The sequence below is a fragment of the Martes martes genome, assembly GCF_963455335.1.
Source record: "Martes martes genome assembly, chromosome: 18".
Lineage (NCBI taxonomy): Eukaryota > Metazoa > Chordata > Mammalia > Carnivora > Mustelidae > Martes > Martes martes.
This window is the reverse complement of record NC_137906.1, coordinates 29,221,145-29,238,284: the sequence shown is the minus strand read 5'-3', so window position 1 is coordinate 29,238,284 and position 17,140 is coordinate 29,221,145. Positions and strand designations below refer to the sequence as shown.

General features: G+C 49.2%; 1 protein-coding gene across 7 annotated transcripts in view; it reads right to left on the bottom strand.

Moving 5' to 3' along the window:
* Positions 1–800: 800 nt before the first annotated feature.
* MARF1 (meiosis regulator and mRNA stability factor 1) overlaps positions 801–17,140 on the bottom strand; it is a 39,472-nt gene continuing 23,132 nt past the window's right edge. For all 7 annotated transcript variants that reach the window (XM_080830304.1, XM_080830306.1, XM_080830305.1 and 4 more), the window contains 9 exons: positions 16,861–16,994; positions 15,560–15,762; positions 14,681–14,908; positions 11,205–11,435; positions 8,425–8,637; positions 7,161–7,221; positions 6,948–7,073; positions 5,229–5,399; positions 801–3,456 (listed from right to left, as the gene is read on the bottom strand). In XM_080830304.1, coding sequence (XP_080686430.1) covers positions 3,212–3,456; positions 5,229–5,399; positions 6,948–7,073; positions 7,161–7,221; positions 8,425–8,637; positions 11,205–11,435; positions 14,681–14,908; positions 15,560–15,762; positions 16,861–16,994 — 1,612 coding nt within the window. In that variant the 3' untranslated portion in view covers positions 801–3,211. The remainder of the gene's footprint in view (positions 3,457–5,228; positions 5,400–6,947; positions 7,074–7,160; positions 7,222–8,424; positions 8,638–11,204; positions 11,436–14,680; positions 14,909–15,559; positions 15,763–16,860; positions 16,995–17,140) is intronic.

The window sequence follows — 17,140 nt, the reverse complement described above, 5'->3', positions numbered from 1 at the left end:
CTGTCTTCTCTGCACGGACAGGTGCGCCTTCATTCAGCCAGCCATCTTCAAAGCTACCACCTCCAGACCGCGTGGGGAGCGCAGAGAGAGAAAGGCAATGCCCTGTTCCAAGTCCCAGTCCAGACCTACAGAACCTCCCCGTGTCAGCTGAAAGGGGCATGGTGGCAGCTCAAGGTTTTCTGCAAAGATCTGCTACCACGAAAGATGTTTGGAAAGGACTGCCAAAGGTGTTTAAGAGCAGTTTTGTGTTGGAATTTAAAAAATGGCACTTCATCAAGAAGCAATCTACCCCAACATTCAAGTGTCTTCTAGGTCCTTTCAGATATCTTGCGGGGGGGGGGGGGTGGCAGGTGTCACAGTGGCCTCAGAGGAAGGACTTCAACATGGAATCGATGAAGTCTTTTCCAAATGGGCTTATTGGAAAAGCATGCTGGGCAGTGACCAAAAAGGTAGCCTGCAGAATGGATTTCTCTCCCAATGTGAGAGAGACCCAAAGGATTATCTCAGGTTTCTACCCAGAGGCGTCTGTCGTTACTGGATTTGCCCCACAGGTGATTCCACACCGAAACCTGGCTGGAAACCTCCGAGGGCCTAGGGTGTCAGGAGTGCATACACCCATCAGGGCTGCGGGCTCAGTGAGAAGGGCCCTGAAAATGTCAGGCTACTTCACTCTCCCCCAAACAGTTGGATTTTCAGTAGGGGTGAGAAGTTGGGGAAACCCAACGTGGAAAGAGGACAGGACTGGACTGGCTTCTCACCCCTCCCCTCAGACAAATAACACAGCACTTGGCAAACTCAAATTGATGCTTGCTTTGTAAAGTTTATTGACAACTGTTTGGTCCCAACACACAAAACAGCACTTGAACCACAAAAAAAGTGTTCAAACAAAGTAGACAGTTAAGAAAAAACATCTCTTCCCCCAAGCCCAATCCGAAACAAACAGTGCAAGATGGGAAAGGGGGTTGTGGTGATAACTTTTTATCTTTTTTTTTTTCTTTAAACAGATATATCTAATCTGGTACATCTTTCCACCCAGAAATAAAGAATTTCTTTGTCTTAATTCTCATACATCATTTCATCACATCATTTAATTAAAGCCTCTGGATAAAAAAATAGATAGCAATCAGACTGGCCGTTGTGGAGTACATCACGGACACAACGAGCTCACGCTGTATTTATTCTCGTATCTTCCAACAGCGATGGTTGGTCACACACGCGTCCCAGACTGGCTGGCGACTCCGGCGAGTGGTTGGGTTCGACCACACTCCCGGGACAGCATGAGCCCTCGGGCTCCTCTCTGCTGCCCAAAGAAGCTGCTGAGGCTGTTCCTCGTGACTTGTACTGGTACCTCTGATGTTTTTAAAGTCGATCCCGCCTAGGCGAGCAAAACTAAAGTCCGAGAGTGCAAACTCAGCCTTAAGGAGTCTCAGAATAAGGCCACTGAGGTTCTCGACACCAACTTTCTCACACTGGTTAAAAGCTTCTTTAAAAAAAAAAATTGCTCATCTGCTCATCTGACTTCTTGCCGTACTATGTCTGTAGGACAAATGCCTTCATTCGGAGAGGCTTCGCGGAGGGCCATACTGCTTGCAAGGCTTTTCCAGGGTCGTTCCATCTCGGCTGGGGCCACGTCTGGAGAACTGGGAACCACTGGCTTCATTTTAAAGATTTTGGGGAACAAAAACCCGACTTGTAGAAATCTCTCTGGAGCCCTTGTTTTGTGGCATTTTATCAAAATGCTGGCTGTGAAATCAGAGCCCATTTTCTGGCTTTCTCGAAATTACAAAATACAAACATTTCCCCAAAAGAAACCATCTCAGTAGTGGAAGACCTTATGCCAACAGGTTCTTTCTGCTCTATGAATGAATCCGCCTTTTTGCCCAACAAATACAACCCATTGTAAATGTCAGGTTTCTCCAGGAGGGGTGAGAGACCACCCGTCACCTCAAGGCGAAGGTCATTCCACAGGGCAGTGCTCTCTCAAAAGCTGGCTTTTCCCGAATGCCAACATCAGACACCACAAAAACCCAAACATGCTTCCAACAGTGAGAAGTAACAGTAAAAGCAGACACTATTAAAAGACACTAAGCACTCCCCCCGCAACACACTCACACATAAAGCTTCCCAGCTACCAAAACCAGGTTTAAAATTACAAATACAAGGTTAAGATGATCAACCTTGGCCTTCACACGTATAGATAGAATTTGTCTCTTCCTAGTGGAAAGAGGATCGATATCGCTCCGGTTAAAACATCTCACCCCTCAGCTCTGATTTGTAATTTATGCATTTCATGCATATTTTAGAAAATCAGACTCTCTTCCCAACATTGCCGCTCAACACACAGTACTGTGTGCTGGAATTCAAATGCTGACTTTAAATTCATGACATCAAGACCATTTCCTTTTCCTTAACCTAATCCGCATCACACTGGAACGTAACATAAAAGGGAAGCTTAAAACATCCTCAACTGTCTAGAAAGCTCCTACATGGCACCCTGAAGTGGAAGCAGGGTTAAAAAAAAAAACATCTGTGATGAAGCCACATTTGTCAACTACAGACACAGCTCAATAAAACAAACAAGGCACGCTTACAAGTCACATGGAAGCCAGGAAGCTTCATATCCAACCCGGAAACACATTCTCCCCGCCTCGCCTGCCCTTCTGCTTCCGCATGAGAACACACAGGGCCGCAGAGCAGGCTCTGTGCTATCACACGCCATGCACTTGATCTGTACCGTCTGGAAACATCAGTAAGCAAAGGCTGAGAGGCTATCTTAGGCTACATGTGAGATCCAACCATGGATGTGGCTTGAATGGCAGTAAAACCACTCCCTTCCAGCTGAGTTCTCACCACTTTCTCCTTACGGAACACCATCACATGCTAATTAAGAAAAATTTGGTAAGATATATTGAGGATTCCTTAACAACTGCCAGGAAGGTTTTTTTTTGGGGGGGGGGGTTGCTTTTTTTTTTTTTTTTTTGGTTTGTTTGCTTTTTCCAAATAATTGGGGGAGGGAAAAAAAGAAAGAAACACTTCAGCTCTAAAGCTGTGTTCAACGTCAAAGAAACGAAACGTTATGGGATAAATCCGATGAGAAATTGGCTTCTAGGGGGTTTGCATTCAAACGGAAAAGGCTGTGTTTTCTGAACCCACTTTTGTGTGCAGAATCAGACAGTGTTTCCCCATCCTAATTCTATGTTCAAAACGCGAGTCAAAGCTTGGTTATAGGTGCAAAGGAAAAATTGGCTGCCAATTTTACTCTATTTTTGGGTTGCTTTTTGGCTGGGCTTTCCACGGGGTCCTTGCTGGGCAGTGACTCTGAGGTTTCCGAGGAGGGGCAGGGAGGCACCGGGACAGCTGCAGAGATGCCAGAGGAGCCGGAGTCCGAGGCTGGGTTGTTACTCTTTACTGGTACTGGAATTTCAATTTTCTCTTCTTGGTTTAAAATCATAATTTCTGTAAACACCAAAGAGCAAACACATTCAGTTCTGGGACCTGGAAGACGTGTGGGGTCTTAGTTTCTCTCTCGTATCATCTCAAAAAGTATTTTTAAAATCACCCACCAAACATCACGCCCATGCCGCAACTTCCGTTATCAGCTATGTGGCCAACGAGTCATGTGAGTCTGGTATTTATAAATAAAACTGCACTTCAGCTCACTCTCCCTGGGATTACAAAGTTCTAGAAAGCTCCATTTTTGGCTATAACTCAATGGGCAATGGTATAGACATTTTTACCCCCAGTTTGGATTCTCTGCCCATTCACTCGCTCTGTCAGGTAGTTAAAGACCTATGAGCCTCATGGGACCTAACGACTTTTCCCACGAGGAGGGGCCTCAGTGTCAGGAAGCCCCAGGCCCATTCCACTGACTGGCTGTGCCCTGCATGGATCTAAGGTGGGCCGACAGGGAGAGAAGCGCACAGAGGCAGAATTCACCTGAAATATTCCGGCCGTGGAACACGGCCATTTCTCCTGCAGTGTTTACAGGCTGCTCTTTCTCTGGCCAAGCCCCACCTACACAGGGGGCCACTTTTGCTTCCACAAGATGTACTGTAGCTCAGACTCCCACTGTGTGTGCATGTGCAGGGGGCCCTCGCACCAGAGGCGCGGAGAGGCCCGAGTGATGGAGGGGGTGCAGAGCCCCAGCTCCCTTCTCAGGCCGGCACGCAGGAGCACGGCACACACAGCTGCCCACACCATTCTGCGTCTCTCTGTGGTCCCACACATACGCTTGAACTCGAGCAGACTAAACGCACCGCAGCTGCAACCCCACAGGCGCGCTGCTATCCACCTCATACCGGCTCCTGTTGTCCCTCCCAGAGGAGCACACCCCTGCTTCTGTCACACTCTACATCTTCCAGTGGGAAGCCAAGTATACGTTTCCCTACCTCCTATTCTCCAGATAAACAGCCTCAGTTCCCTCCCGGGGCAACGAGGCTGCCCCTGGTTTCCCCCTGGAACGGTAAGCGGAGTGGAGAAGCACCCATTGTGAGAGACAAAGGCGAAAGGGAAAGGCCTTGACAAAGCAGATGGCCACCTCTCCGGAGGCCAGGTGACACAACAGCAAGATAAGAGGCTTGGGGTTCAAATCCCAGCTCAGACACTTCCCAGTCCGGCAACCTGGGGCTAGTGTGGTCTCTGGTCTGTCACCCATCCTGCAGGGCTGCGGGGAGGATGAGGTGCGAGCGTGCCAGGAGCCGCCTCCCACTGCAACCCCCACATCCCAGGTCAGTGCTGGCTGCAGCCAGCTTCCTGTCCCTCCTCAGCCCACCGTGCAGGGTCCAGAGCTCAAGTCACAGATGGCCCTTCCTCCCCTGCTCATACCATCATGAGGCCCCAACCCAGGGCCATCATTCACCTGCAGGCCGGACCAGAGCTGCCGTGCATGCACGTGGGCCACCAGGTGTACCCGCGAGCTGCTGCACCTTTACAAAGGCGGGCAACACAAGCCCAGGAAGCCTCCGTGGGCTTCTCCACGGCCCAGCTGCGTCATCCCTCCAGACGCACCATCGTTCCTGGGCTTGGGGCTCCCCAAGCCTCCCTGGGCTATGAACCCAACTCCGCAGGAAGACCGACTGGAAAAGAGGGTCCTGAATAATCAGTATAGGTATTCTTGTGCCTGAAAATACAGTTTCTCCCCACCTCCGTCAAACTTTTACCATACAGGCGTCGTGCTTTGATTTTTTAACCCAGAGAGAAAAACCTCGCGACCGCACAGCACATCCTACCAGAACACTCCTGAGGGTGTTCCTCAAACTGAATGAGATCAGCAGACTGGAGGACGACAGGATCTGGTCTCAGCTGTGGCGACGGCAGGCACGAAGGGACAGGTGCACACAGAAGGTCCACAGGGGAGTCACTGGTTAGGCGAAGAAGCTCCTGCTCTGTCTGGTGGGGCCCTGGACAGAGAAGGCAGGCCGGGGCTCAACTCAGGACAGCAGTCTACCACCAGTCTATGCCTGAGGCTTTCTTTCTCAGCCTTCAAGATGAAAAAGGCCAGGAAATACTCAAGAACACAAGGTTAACAACCACAACAACAACAACAACAAAGTCATTAACGGAAAGGTCAGGGTCACTCTCTGGTAAATGAAGTGCCACAAGCCAGGCTCTCCAGATTTGTGTTCAGAAATAGCAATGCCCCAAGGGGCCACACAAACACCAAAAAAGGCTCCACAATCAGGGGGAGGGGAAAGTAAGTCCTTAGAAGAGGTATAAAGTAGTTAAAATGAGCAAAAGCTAGGCCCCGGTTCTCTCACTAAGTGATTCTGGGTAAGCTTTTTTTTTTTTTTTTTTAAAGATTTTATTTATTTATTTGACAGAGAAAGACACAGTGAGAGAGAGAACACAAACAGGGGCAGTGGGATAAACATGCTTCCCGCTGAGCAGGGAGCCTGATGATGCAGGGCTCGATCCCATGACCCTGGGACTAAAGGCAGACACCAAACTACTGAGCCATGCAGGAGCCCCTTGGGTAAGCTCTTTAACCTCCCAGAACTTGGGTCCCTTATTCGGAGACTGGTGGTGACTTCCCTGCAGGCTGTGCTGACAGCTGAGGGTGGGGAGTTCCAGTCCCATGCTTTATAAAACGTGTAATGAGTCCTCCACACAAAGGTCACAGCAACGCTTCCAATAAGCGACTTAAGAGAGTCATACAAAGATGAAAGTCTCATATGCAGCAATGGATTCAAAAGTCTTTTAGTAAAGTTACAATTGCTACAGAGCTCAAGCTAGTCAATTTCTACCTACAGAGGAAGCTCCACATAAAATCTGAGTGGATCGGTGTTGTTTTGAGTATTATTAATGCACTACCACCAAGTCTTTCTCGGGAAGGCCCTGTGACAAAGACTCTCTCCAACCAACTTGAGCCTGGCCCTCTGCGCCCTCTTCTCCATGAGGCCTTGACCCTGGCCTTCCATGTCTGTCTGGTCCTTACCGAGCCCAGTCTTGGCAAGCATCTTGGGAAGTCAGTTCTGTGAGAACTCTGCACCCCTGCTCTCCGACCAAGGCCCTCAGTCCTCCACCCCTGATGTCTTCTCCTGGTGATGTGACCCCCACCGCTGACCCCGCTCTGCTCCTTAACTAAAACATCCCTGTCCATCCTTGTACTCAGAATTAACTTCCATCTCCCTCCTTGGGTGCAGCAGAGTGGATCCAATTGCAATAGTCTTAAAATACTGTTTTAGCAAATGTTGGAAAAATTTTTTCCTCTTAGGTCTGAACTGGGCTGACATATTGTCATTACTGGGGTGTCAACAGCCTTCAAGAACCTGAACCATAAAATGCTATGAAGTGCAGGCTCATTTTTCTGTTACCAATCAAACACAAGACTGCTTTGGAGAATATACGAAGACGGCTCACTGTGGTCCTTGCCCCCACCCACTCCCCAGCATACACCCTACCAGTTCTCCAAGAATTTCACAAGCTTGGCTGTGTTGTGCCTCGCTTACCATCGCCGCCTGCTCCAAGTTCAAGTTCCATAGCTGTGCCAGATTCAGGCACCACCGAGATGTGCTCTGTGGCCGAGGGCTGGTTTTCAGAATGGGTGGGGGCAAGCCCGAGGGAACTCAATCGACCTGGGGGACCAAGAGCAGCCGTCAGAGGGAAAAGTCAGTGGGAGAACCGGGATTTCTGAAGCAGGGAGGGAATGGGTGCTTACTTACATTTCATGTCATTTTTTAACACTACAATTCTCTTATGACCATGTCCTTTTATCCAGACCACCTGCACACAAGACATACTACTGGTTAAGCAGTGGAAAAGGAGGGGAAATAAGCCCTAAGTCCAGGAGGAACGGGACCTGTTGCACTGACCCTAGATTATCTTAGAAGTCAGAAACTAACGTCAAGGAAAATTTTTCTATACTTTCTTTAGCTTTCAAAGTAACAGAAGCTGACAGAGACATGCACCTTGTAAGAAAACGTGGAGTCTAAAAATGATGAGACTCAGCTTTAAAAATATTCTCCAGGGCTCTCAGGATGACCATCTCCCCAACACGAGTTCTGGTCTGTTTAAGGAGACAGCTCTCGCACAAGAGTCCTTCCTATTTCCTCCAGAAACTAAATATACCCTAAGAGAACTAATGGGGACATTCCAGACCCCCCAAACTAAGCTCCTGGTCCTAATCCTGAAACAGAGTCCTCGCTCTGCCTCCTCAGCGAAGCAGGAGTGGCAGCGGAAGCCCCCGGCTCCCAGCACCCCCACACGCGTCGGCACCGAGTCTGGATCTCAGCCTCCCTGGGTCCTTCGCTGCCTCCTGCGATACTTTCACGCAGGTTCGGTCTCTTTATCATCTCACCTGGGCTCCGGCCACGTCCAGGGCCCTCGCCAAGCTCCCTCTTCCCTTCCTGCTACTCTGGACACAGCACTGACACTGGTTTCACACACAAACCCGAGGCTCTCCACGTCTCTCCTCCAGGTCCTTCTGCTCCCCCGGAGGAGCAAGGCCCTCCCCAAGTGAGCTCCCACTGCACTGGTAGGTCCCTGCTTGGTTTTTAATGTCCTCAACGTTCCACACTACTTGTCACTGCTTTGCATCTGCTTTTCCAATCCCCTCTGCCCAGACCATCCCATCTTCGTCACATAGTTCACGTCTATAAATCCTTGACATCTGGGCTCTAGAACGAACCTGGGGCCCCGCTCAGGGTACCCATGGATGGCTGATCACACTGCCTCATCACCTGCCAGGTGCCCTGACTCTCCATCGCCTGACACCTTTCTGAGGAAAGGGGCTGCAACTTACTCACCTGGCATATACGCATTTAATAAAGGCTTGCAGAACCTAGGAGAATCCTTCCTTTAATGCCAACAGTATGTCTTTCAAAATGCCTGCCATGTCATGACTCTGGCAGCATTTGCTGACTGTGTTCAAGAGAGCGAGCCTCGGGCTCTCCCAGAAGACCCCCTCCAGGCTCCAGGAACACCCACCTGCGGGATTGCTCCCAAGAGCTCCTCCACGCTGCTGCAGCCATAGGTCTCAGGCTGCAGTGTTTCTCCGACGTATTTGGTATAGGCCACGGAAAACTCATGGAGAAAAAGCTGCTGGTAGTGGTACGTATGAAGTAAGGAGCGCACGTTCTTGGCAAACAAGTACAGGCTCGTAAGCCTCACACACTCCTCTGTCTTATCATTGGTGAAAACCTGGTCCAAGAGAAAAACGCAGCATTAGAGATTTCCAGAGTGGCGCACCTGGGGAGGCTCAGCGGGTTAAATGTCTGCCTTTGGCTCGGGTCATAATCTCAGGGTCCTGGGATGGAGCCCTGTGTCTGGCCCCCTGCTCAGCGGGGAGCCTGCTTCTCCCTCTGCCTCTGTCCCTCTTGTCCTCTCTTGCTCACTCTCTCTCTCTCTCTCTGACAAATAAATAAAATCTTAAAAAAAACACAAAACTTCCAGAGTGACTGGTCTTGCCCCACCTGGGAGTCCCGGCTTCCTGCTGAGAGTAAAAAGGCACCAAATCAACCTGAAAATGGCCACTGAGCCTGGGAGGAGGGGGGCGCTCATTCAAGGATCTCCGCCCACAGCAAGTGCTGCCTTAGAGCAAACTACAGTTCTCGCTGTGTGTCTCAGATGGCCGAGGTCTGGGGAAACAGCGTGTCAGAAAGGAAAGAAACTGGCAGATGTGCGGTCTCAAACAAAAGGAGACTGTAAGGAGGGGAGGCAAACCCCCAGAGTGAGAGGACTGCATCAGACAGCGGGGACTGAGGCCAACGAACCCCCTCGCCCAAAGTGGGGATCCCAGGAACTCTGTGCTGCAGGATGACATCAGTCTTCTTTAAAAAAAGGACCGGGGTGGGGGGGTGGTTAGTAAGGAAGAAACCCCAAAGCTCTTCTGTCCTCAAGTAAACAAATTTCTTTACCATAAACCTTTCCAGAGTCTTTAATGTGCACTGATAATCTCCAAGGGAAGGGGTATTTCCCAGCCCAAGGTGGCCACGGAAAGCCTTCTGTCTTGGGTTATCCGTTGATGCTGCCTCGAACCACTATTCCCATAATAGATAATCCACAGAGTTTCAAAAATGTTGGATGTAATACTTTTTAAAAAAAAAGATTTTATTTATTTGACAGAGAGAGATACAGAGAAAGAAGGAACAGGGGGAGTGGGAGAGAGTGGGAGAGGGGGAAGCAGGCTTCCCGCGGAGCAGGGAGCCCGATGTGGAGCTCGATCCCAGGACCCTGGGATCATGACCTGAGCCGAAGGCAGATGCTCAACCACTGAGCCACCCAAGCGCCCCTGTTGGATGTGATATTGTGAAGACAAACCAGAGCTGGACAGTAAAGGTGGAAAACAGTTTTTATTCAAGAACTATCCCCAATAAAAGGAAAGAACCTCAGTGCAGAATTGGGCTCCATTCTGAATACAATAAAGAGAAGTGAAGATTTATAGCTGGTGTGGGGGGGTGGCGGGTGTTGGTGGACGGAAAATTACCAAGACATCCAAGGTCGTGGTCTAGTCTAGAAGGAGCCTGGCCCGAGTATGGCTAAGGAGAGAGTTTCTGTCAATAGCTCTCAATTATTTAGTTATCCATCATATGGTTATATGGTAACAATGGGAAAACACACTTTTCCCACATTGCTAGACTTTACTGGTTAATACCCTATTTAGAACCATTGTCTTTTGGAGGATTGTATTAGTTAGGTTTTTGGTATTAAAGTTGCTTTGGATGCATAAAATTAAGTGTTGAGGTTCTTTTGTCTTTTTGTTTTGCTTTTAACATGACCTAAATGGTTTTTAGGAAGCTGGGAGTTATTCTTCAAAGTTAGTTAAAAATCCAACTGTTAACCTATCTGGTCCTGGTGTCTTTTTCATTGGTAAAATTTCAATGATCTTAGAGCCTCCTTTGTGGTAAATGGTCAAAATTTTTTCCTCAAGATTTTATTTAGGGGCGCCTAGGGGACTCAGTCGGTTAAGCATCTGCCTTCAGCTCAGGTCATGATCCCGGGGTCCTGGGATCAAGTCCCACATCAGGCTCCCTGCTCAGTGGGGAGTCTGCTTCTCCCTCTCCCTTTGCCTGCCACTGCCCCAGCTTGTGCTATCTCCCTTTCTGCATCAAATAAATATTTTATTTACTTGAGAGACAGAGAGAGAAAGAGATCACAAGCACGGGGGAAAGGGTAGAAGGAGAAGGAGACTCCCCACTGAGTAGAAAGCCTGATGCGGGGCTCAATCCCAGGACCCTGGGATCATGACCTGGGCTGAGTCAAAGGCAGATGCTTAAGAGACTGAGCCACCCAGGTGCCCCAGCTGGTATAATTTTTCACTTCTTGGGTCAATTTTGTTAATTTGGCCAGGCGGGGGGGGGGGGGCTTATCTACATCTGTAATATTCTTCCGTGATTCTTCTCATCTTCAGTGCTATTCTTAAAGTCTACCCGGGTGACCAGCCTTCCCTTCTGACCTGTGTCTGACTGATGACAGCCCCCCACCCTGCCCACACACCATCCATCTCGTCAGAAAGCGCTAACAGTAGCAAACTGCAGCCTGGCATAGCACAAAAGCACCCCAGCTCAGGACTCAGGAGGCCAGGGCTTCCCCCTTACCTGGGTACTCAACTGGGCAAGGTGCCTGCACCCCTGCCTCGTATGTTCAACCACAAAACAGCTGACTGGTCCTTCCCCGCTCTACAGCCTCTAAGCCAGAACATCAGGTGACCCCGGAGCAGTTCAGCAGACCTCAGGAAGACGGCTCTACAGAACCGTTAGCGCTCGTACCTCCACTAAGTAGGGCAGACTCTTCAGAAGTTCGGTCAAGGTCATGAATCCGTATTCACAGGGGTTGAGGGGAACACTGTGGGTGGTTTCATAATGTCTCTTGAGCTCATCGACAGAAAGGTGGGCAGCTCCTTCCCAAGACATCAGCAACACCAGCAGCTGGGCAGTGAGGGCGCGCAGGGACTTGCGGTTGATCAGCTGGATCTGTTTGCCCGACTCCATGTCGGCAATCTGGGGGAACAAGAGGCCCAGAGTTTCCCAGCTTGAGAGCGGCACACTGGCCACAGCCACCCGGTTCAGCTCCTTTCCTCTGGGCTAGGGAGACCAACGGAGGGAAAACCTCTACTCCCTTTTCCTACATAGAAGTGAGTGCATGAGTTTGTTTTCAGCTGCTGTGGGACACTGGAGGGGGAACTGTCCTCTCCCTTTCTGCTGGTCCACGATCAGAGTGAGCCATCCTCACCAGCCCTCTCTTACGGCACTCCTTCCACTCCCTTATGGAAGGAGGTAAGACTGGCCAGCTGACACGCAGGGGCCCAAGATCCTGAACTGAAGGTTGCTGCGCTCAAGTCGGGGGGAGTCTGGACTGCAGGCGACGGTCCACAGGGCTGCTCTGCAGACCGACTCACCCCACCTCTGTGGCCCAGAGCAGACTGAAGGCCCACTCTGATTAAAGGCACCCGCACTCCTCTAGTCCATCATCACTAGCCAGCAAGTGGGTATTTTCCTATCAGACTACATGTCTCACCCTCGATTCTCAAGGAGATACAAGGTCGGAGGGGGGGTCTTCTGGAAAAGACACAGGTGGGCACTGGGGGACCAAACAGCAGGTAAAGAAACAAGCAAGGGCTAACTGAGAGCGGCAGGCCTTGGGCCGAGGAACAGGCTGAACTGAGCCATCCCTGGACTTAGAACCGGCAGAGCTTCAGCATGCACGAGCTTAGGTGCTGGGAGGCAAACCAAGTTTACAGTTGTCTGGTCTCCCAGCCAAGACCACAGGTCTCAGTGCCTCGGTCAGGGCTGGGTAATCAGAGGCTCGTACTCTCTGGGGCTCTGGGTTCATAATCCCAGTGGGTCCCTGGTTCAGACGCTCACCCAGAGCCAAGGGAGGAGGTTAGTCGGTAGACCCTCCACCCCACTTATCGTGGTTACAGATCCATGGAGATTTATTTCAATGAGAGATTTCCTCTGCAGACACAAGCAACAGATTCAAGTCTAGGGGAATCCGAGCCATACCCTCTGATGCCCAGACCATTGCTACAACTCCATTCTTTCAAGGAAAAAAAATTAAAAGTTGCCCTTTTGATGCTACTTAGAGACACCTCCCAGTTCTGAACCCATGCTACACAACAGAATCAACTGGGGAGCCTGTAAAAAATGCCAATGCTCCGAGCACACTGGGACTTATTACATCAGAATGTCAGAGGCAGGGGTGAAGTTCGGGCATCAGCATTTCCCAGAGGCTCCTGGGAGAGGCAGCAGCAGCCAGGGAGCACACCAGAGCCCCTCCGATCCCTCACCATCCTGACTGCTGATGCCCCAACTCCCCACTCACTTGCCCTCGCTCTTCAAAGTGTCTGCTCACGGCTAAGACTTGCTATCGACTGGAGCCCATCACTGCCTTCGCATACTGGGTGACCGAGCAACCAGGAGGGCTACCCCACCGCGTGGCCTTTCCATTCCTCATCCACCCCATCTCCAGGCACATCCTCTCCTACTCGATTCCACTCCAGAACCCCATTCCCAGGTCACACTTGGGATTACCAGCTACTGTCCACTTCCCAAGCAGCTCATGCAAACTCCCCATGCAAACCGCATGCGAAAGAATGTGGGGGCAGACGCTGGGGTGGGGAGACTGGAAAGAGAGTCCAGTGATGGGCTCTTCTTCCCGTTCAGCTGCACCTGCATGGACTCCAATGTCCTCCCAATTCAAGTCCTCTCCCTTCTTCACACGTTCTTCTTTTGTTCACCTTGGCACGACAGGCCATTAATTCATTGCCTTTCTGGTCATACTCCATAAACTCCTTTGTCCCTGTGCCTTTTCTCTGCACTGTCTGGCAAACTCCTGCCTTGAGGCCAATTGTCTGCTTTCCCCGTGCCTGCACCAAAGCAGCCTGGTGCCAGTGACCCTCCCCACGGTAGCCCTACAGTAGCGCTATGGGTCCCACCCCCCTCCTGCGGAGCTCCCCCTACTCCCAGCTCCCCCGCCTGGGTCCTGGCTGGTCCCAAGCACCATGAAGCCACTTCAATCTTGAATCGGGTCTCTTTCAGTCCTTCCCTCTTCTTCCCAGTGAGGAACATCAAACTTACGGCAGCCACCCTACTCTCCCTCCCTTCAGTCACAGTACTAGTAATCAGGGCTGTGCCTCCTGCTGAATGCCAATTCCCAGGCCTGCCTCCCAGGAACCCCACCCTGCTGCCCTGTCTTGACTTTGTGTACTTCTCTTCCTCGAGCAGATCCTTCCCTGTGGCTCTCACACATGCTCAAGGCTCTCCACCTGGGAGCGAAGCAGCCACCAGAGAGCGCACTGGCCCACTCCATCCCGCGGTCTCCTAGCATGGTGCTCGCACTCTCCTCCCTCACAAATACACAAGCCAAAAAGCTGTCTGCATTACCTGTCACTATTGTCGTGTCCTAGTCCTCCTGCCTCAACCCACTCCGTGTGCCCTTCTTTGGTCCCCACACACTGGTACTGACCCCGTCCTGGCCAGCAACACTAAGTCCCCCCCATTAGCTAGGCCTGAAGGTCACATTACTTAGTCCCTCCCTCACCGGTCCTCCCAGTAGGCGGCACTGGGAGCAGACCACACTCCTAGTGTCCTTCCTGCTCTCCAGCAGCTCCTTCTCTGTCTCCTGTGAAGGTTCTTCTCCCTTTAACCACACAGTACATAACTGGATTCCTTCCAGATCTGGAACTGGGGCTGCCCCCACTTGGTACATTTTCCCTTTCACGGCTCCCTCCTTATAGTGAGTTTTCTCGGTTCTGTGCAGGAAGCAGCCTGAGACTGTCCAGCTGCTCTGCCTAGGATGGGGAGGGTCAGCTCAGCCCCGGGCAGGAAGAGGAAGTTACCCTCTCCAGTTGTGAGCCTGGCCTGCTCCTAAATCTACTCAAGGGGGCCAGAATCTGGAAGGAGTATAATCAGTGATTATAGTCTCCCCACACCGTCAGAGACCACGATCTGCTTAGAAGGATACTCCTGAGAAGAAACACCCTCGGATAAAAGAGAGACCTCTTCAGCTCAAAGAGACATTACTTCGGCAAGGCCTCTAAGAAACACACAAGAGCAAGACCAAAACTCTTCAAACCAGAGTCCTCTCTTACTACCTAGTAATGCATTAATGGCACACAAAGCACTTCCTGTGAAGAGGTAACCAGTGCCAAGGGTGAACAAGGAAATGCTAAGCACAGGTAAGCATCCCGGGGAAGATGCTGCCGCCGCCACATTTTCATCCATAAAAACAAAGATCTGCTCACCTTTACCACATGGCAGAGTTTCTGTGTTAAAGCCGAAATTGAACTGACATCATAGTCTTGGAGACGAAATGTGTAACCAAAAGTTTTAGCATATTCTGTAAGCAGATCTGTCATCATAAGGCAGTTATCCTTCTGGGACCGAAGGAGTTTGACAAACTGGGCAGCCAGAGCTTTGACTCGTTCCACCTCTGTCAAAGTGAGGATTTTTTCTTCTCCACATTCCAATACCTTGGAAAACACACAGGGAGGAGGAAAGGCAACAGTGAACAAGTTCGGACTGTTCATGGTATTCGAGGGCACATAAATGTATACACTTAGTAGCTGAGAAGCGCTCTGGGGCTCTTCTGTGGATACAGAGCTTCAGTTTTGCAAGATTTTAATACCACTGAAATGCACACTTAAAAAAGGGTTAACTAGGTAATGTGTATTTTATCACACACGAGAAAAATTTTAGAAGTACTTTAAGAGTCAAAAATAGTAATACTAATAAAATCAACAACAGAAATCTGGTTCAATGTCACTTAACAGCCAAGCATTCGCATCACCTCATAGACTCACCCCCATTGCCAACCTGAGAGATTCGAGAAGTATGGCACTAACGGAAGAATATTCCATTTAAGAAATCAAACTATTTAATCTTTTTTTTTCAATAATTCCCCTGAAACAAATTCAAAGAATAATTCCTTTATTAAAGTTTAAAAACTCACATTTACCTAAAAATACTAAGTACTGAGCCAACAACATAGCTTCTTTGATCGAAATATTGAAGGTTTCCCTCCTATTTCCTAACTCCTTATTCCCAGGAAAAACAGACCCAGAAAAGGAAAATTTCCCCTCATACATTGCTCAGAAAAGGATAACTAGAATCTCTTCACTCACTTGTAAAATATCAGGTATGGCTTCAAAAAGTTCAAGTAGTTTGGTAAACCCGTAGTATGCGAGTTTGCACTGCCGGCCAAAGTGGTGGTGGTAGGAGGGGATAAATTTGTTGAAGGGCATCCGGAAGTGCGGCTGATGCCGCAGCAAATCGACAACATCCTTGGAGAACTGTTTTGTCCTTTCTATTTCATCCTGGGTACGCTCTTAAAAAAGAAAAAACAAATCACAGTTTTCTTTCATTCATCTGTGTTAAACCTGATTGCTATATTAGTCCCACGCACAGATGACAAGAGCTACCATCTCTGCCTTCCAAACACATGCAACCTAAAACATGTTCATGTTCTCTCTCTGCAGAATGGTTTTCAAACTCAGTCAAGGGCACAGCACCAGGAAGCCAGGAGACTACTACGGTATACTACGAAAGACATATACATACACCCCCATGTAGTTTTGCCTTGCAAGCTAGGTGTATTTTCTCTAGCTCTCCATCCCTCACTTCTATCCCGTATACATGCATATGACATACTTCCAGGTCTCTGTACCTGAAAGAGTAACCTAGAAATTATTTCTATAAAGTTGCATTTCTGAAAAGCTACACATTTTTTGTGTCTTCTTCTAATCTTCAGTTAAAATTGCTAGCAGGACAGAGTATCAGGCAACAAAAGTTTATCAAAAGTATAGGGGAGAAAAAGCTTCAACTGCAATTTTTGCTTCTATCAATTTTTAAATCAGAATCCGGAAGATTGACATGACTCACTCCAAAAGCCTTCAGGGATTATGATTTCATGAACAGGAGTGTTCTGCAGGAACACAGGTTAGGAATCACGGATTAATAATACTGGGAGAACATGGCAGTAGGTACATGTAACTTTACTTATCTCAGCTCCCAGAGCTCAACCAGAAGGACCAAAATGAGAAAGACAAAACATTTGCTTGGATCTTCTTTCTTTCTCAAGAGTGCACAGTCAAGTAGCTCAGTTAAAGAGAGGAGACAGCCATGGTAACTGTCTCTCAGCTGGATAATTATGGTGTTCAACAGCCATAGACAGGCTGAAGAAGGCATTTCAAGAAAGTGCTGCTTATGCCCGTCTTTCCCCTACAGGGAATTCTAAAAAAACTAGCTTGCTTTTCTTGTTGGCAAGTGGCCGCACCTGCTCTGAAGAACCCCAGATCCAACGTACCACGATAGTTCTCATGATGCACTGTCCATGGAATCTTCAGGAACCATGGAGGCAGGGAAAGGACATAGGATTCCCTGTTAAGATACACAACTGTCTAACAGCACATTTAGGACAACATACCTCTCTTGGGGATACAAATCACCATTTCATTATCTTGTTGGGACAAGCAGATCGTTGTGTCTGGGATTTCTGAGACAATATCAATCAATTCACAAACACCATACTCGGTGACATCCCAGTCTTTTGAGAAACACCTAGAATTCAACCAGGAAAGTGGGTAAAGAATCAGAAATATCACTTGCTAAATTCACTTTTAAGTCTTCCTCAAAAATGCTAAATAGAAAACGTTGGATAATGATTTTAAATCTGTGGGAAGAAAAAGTGTTCTGAAGTATTTGCT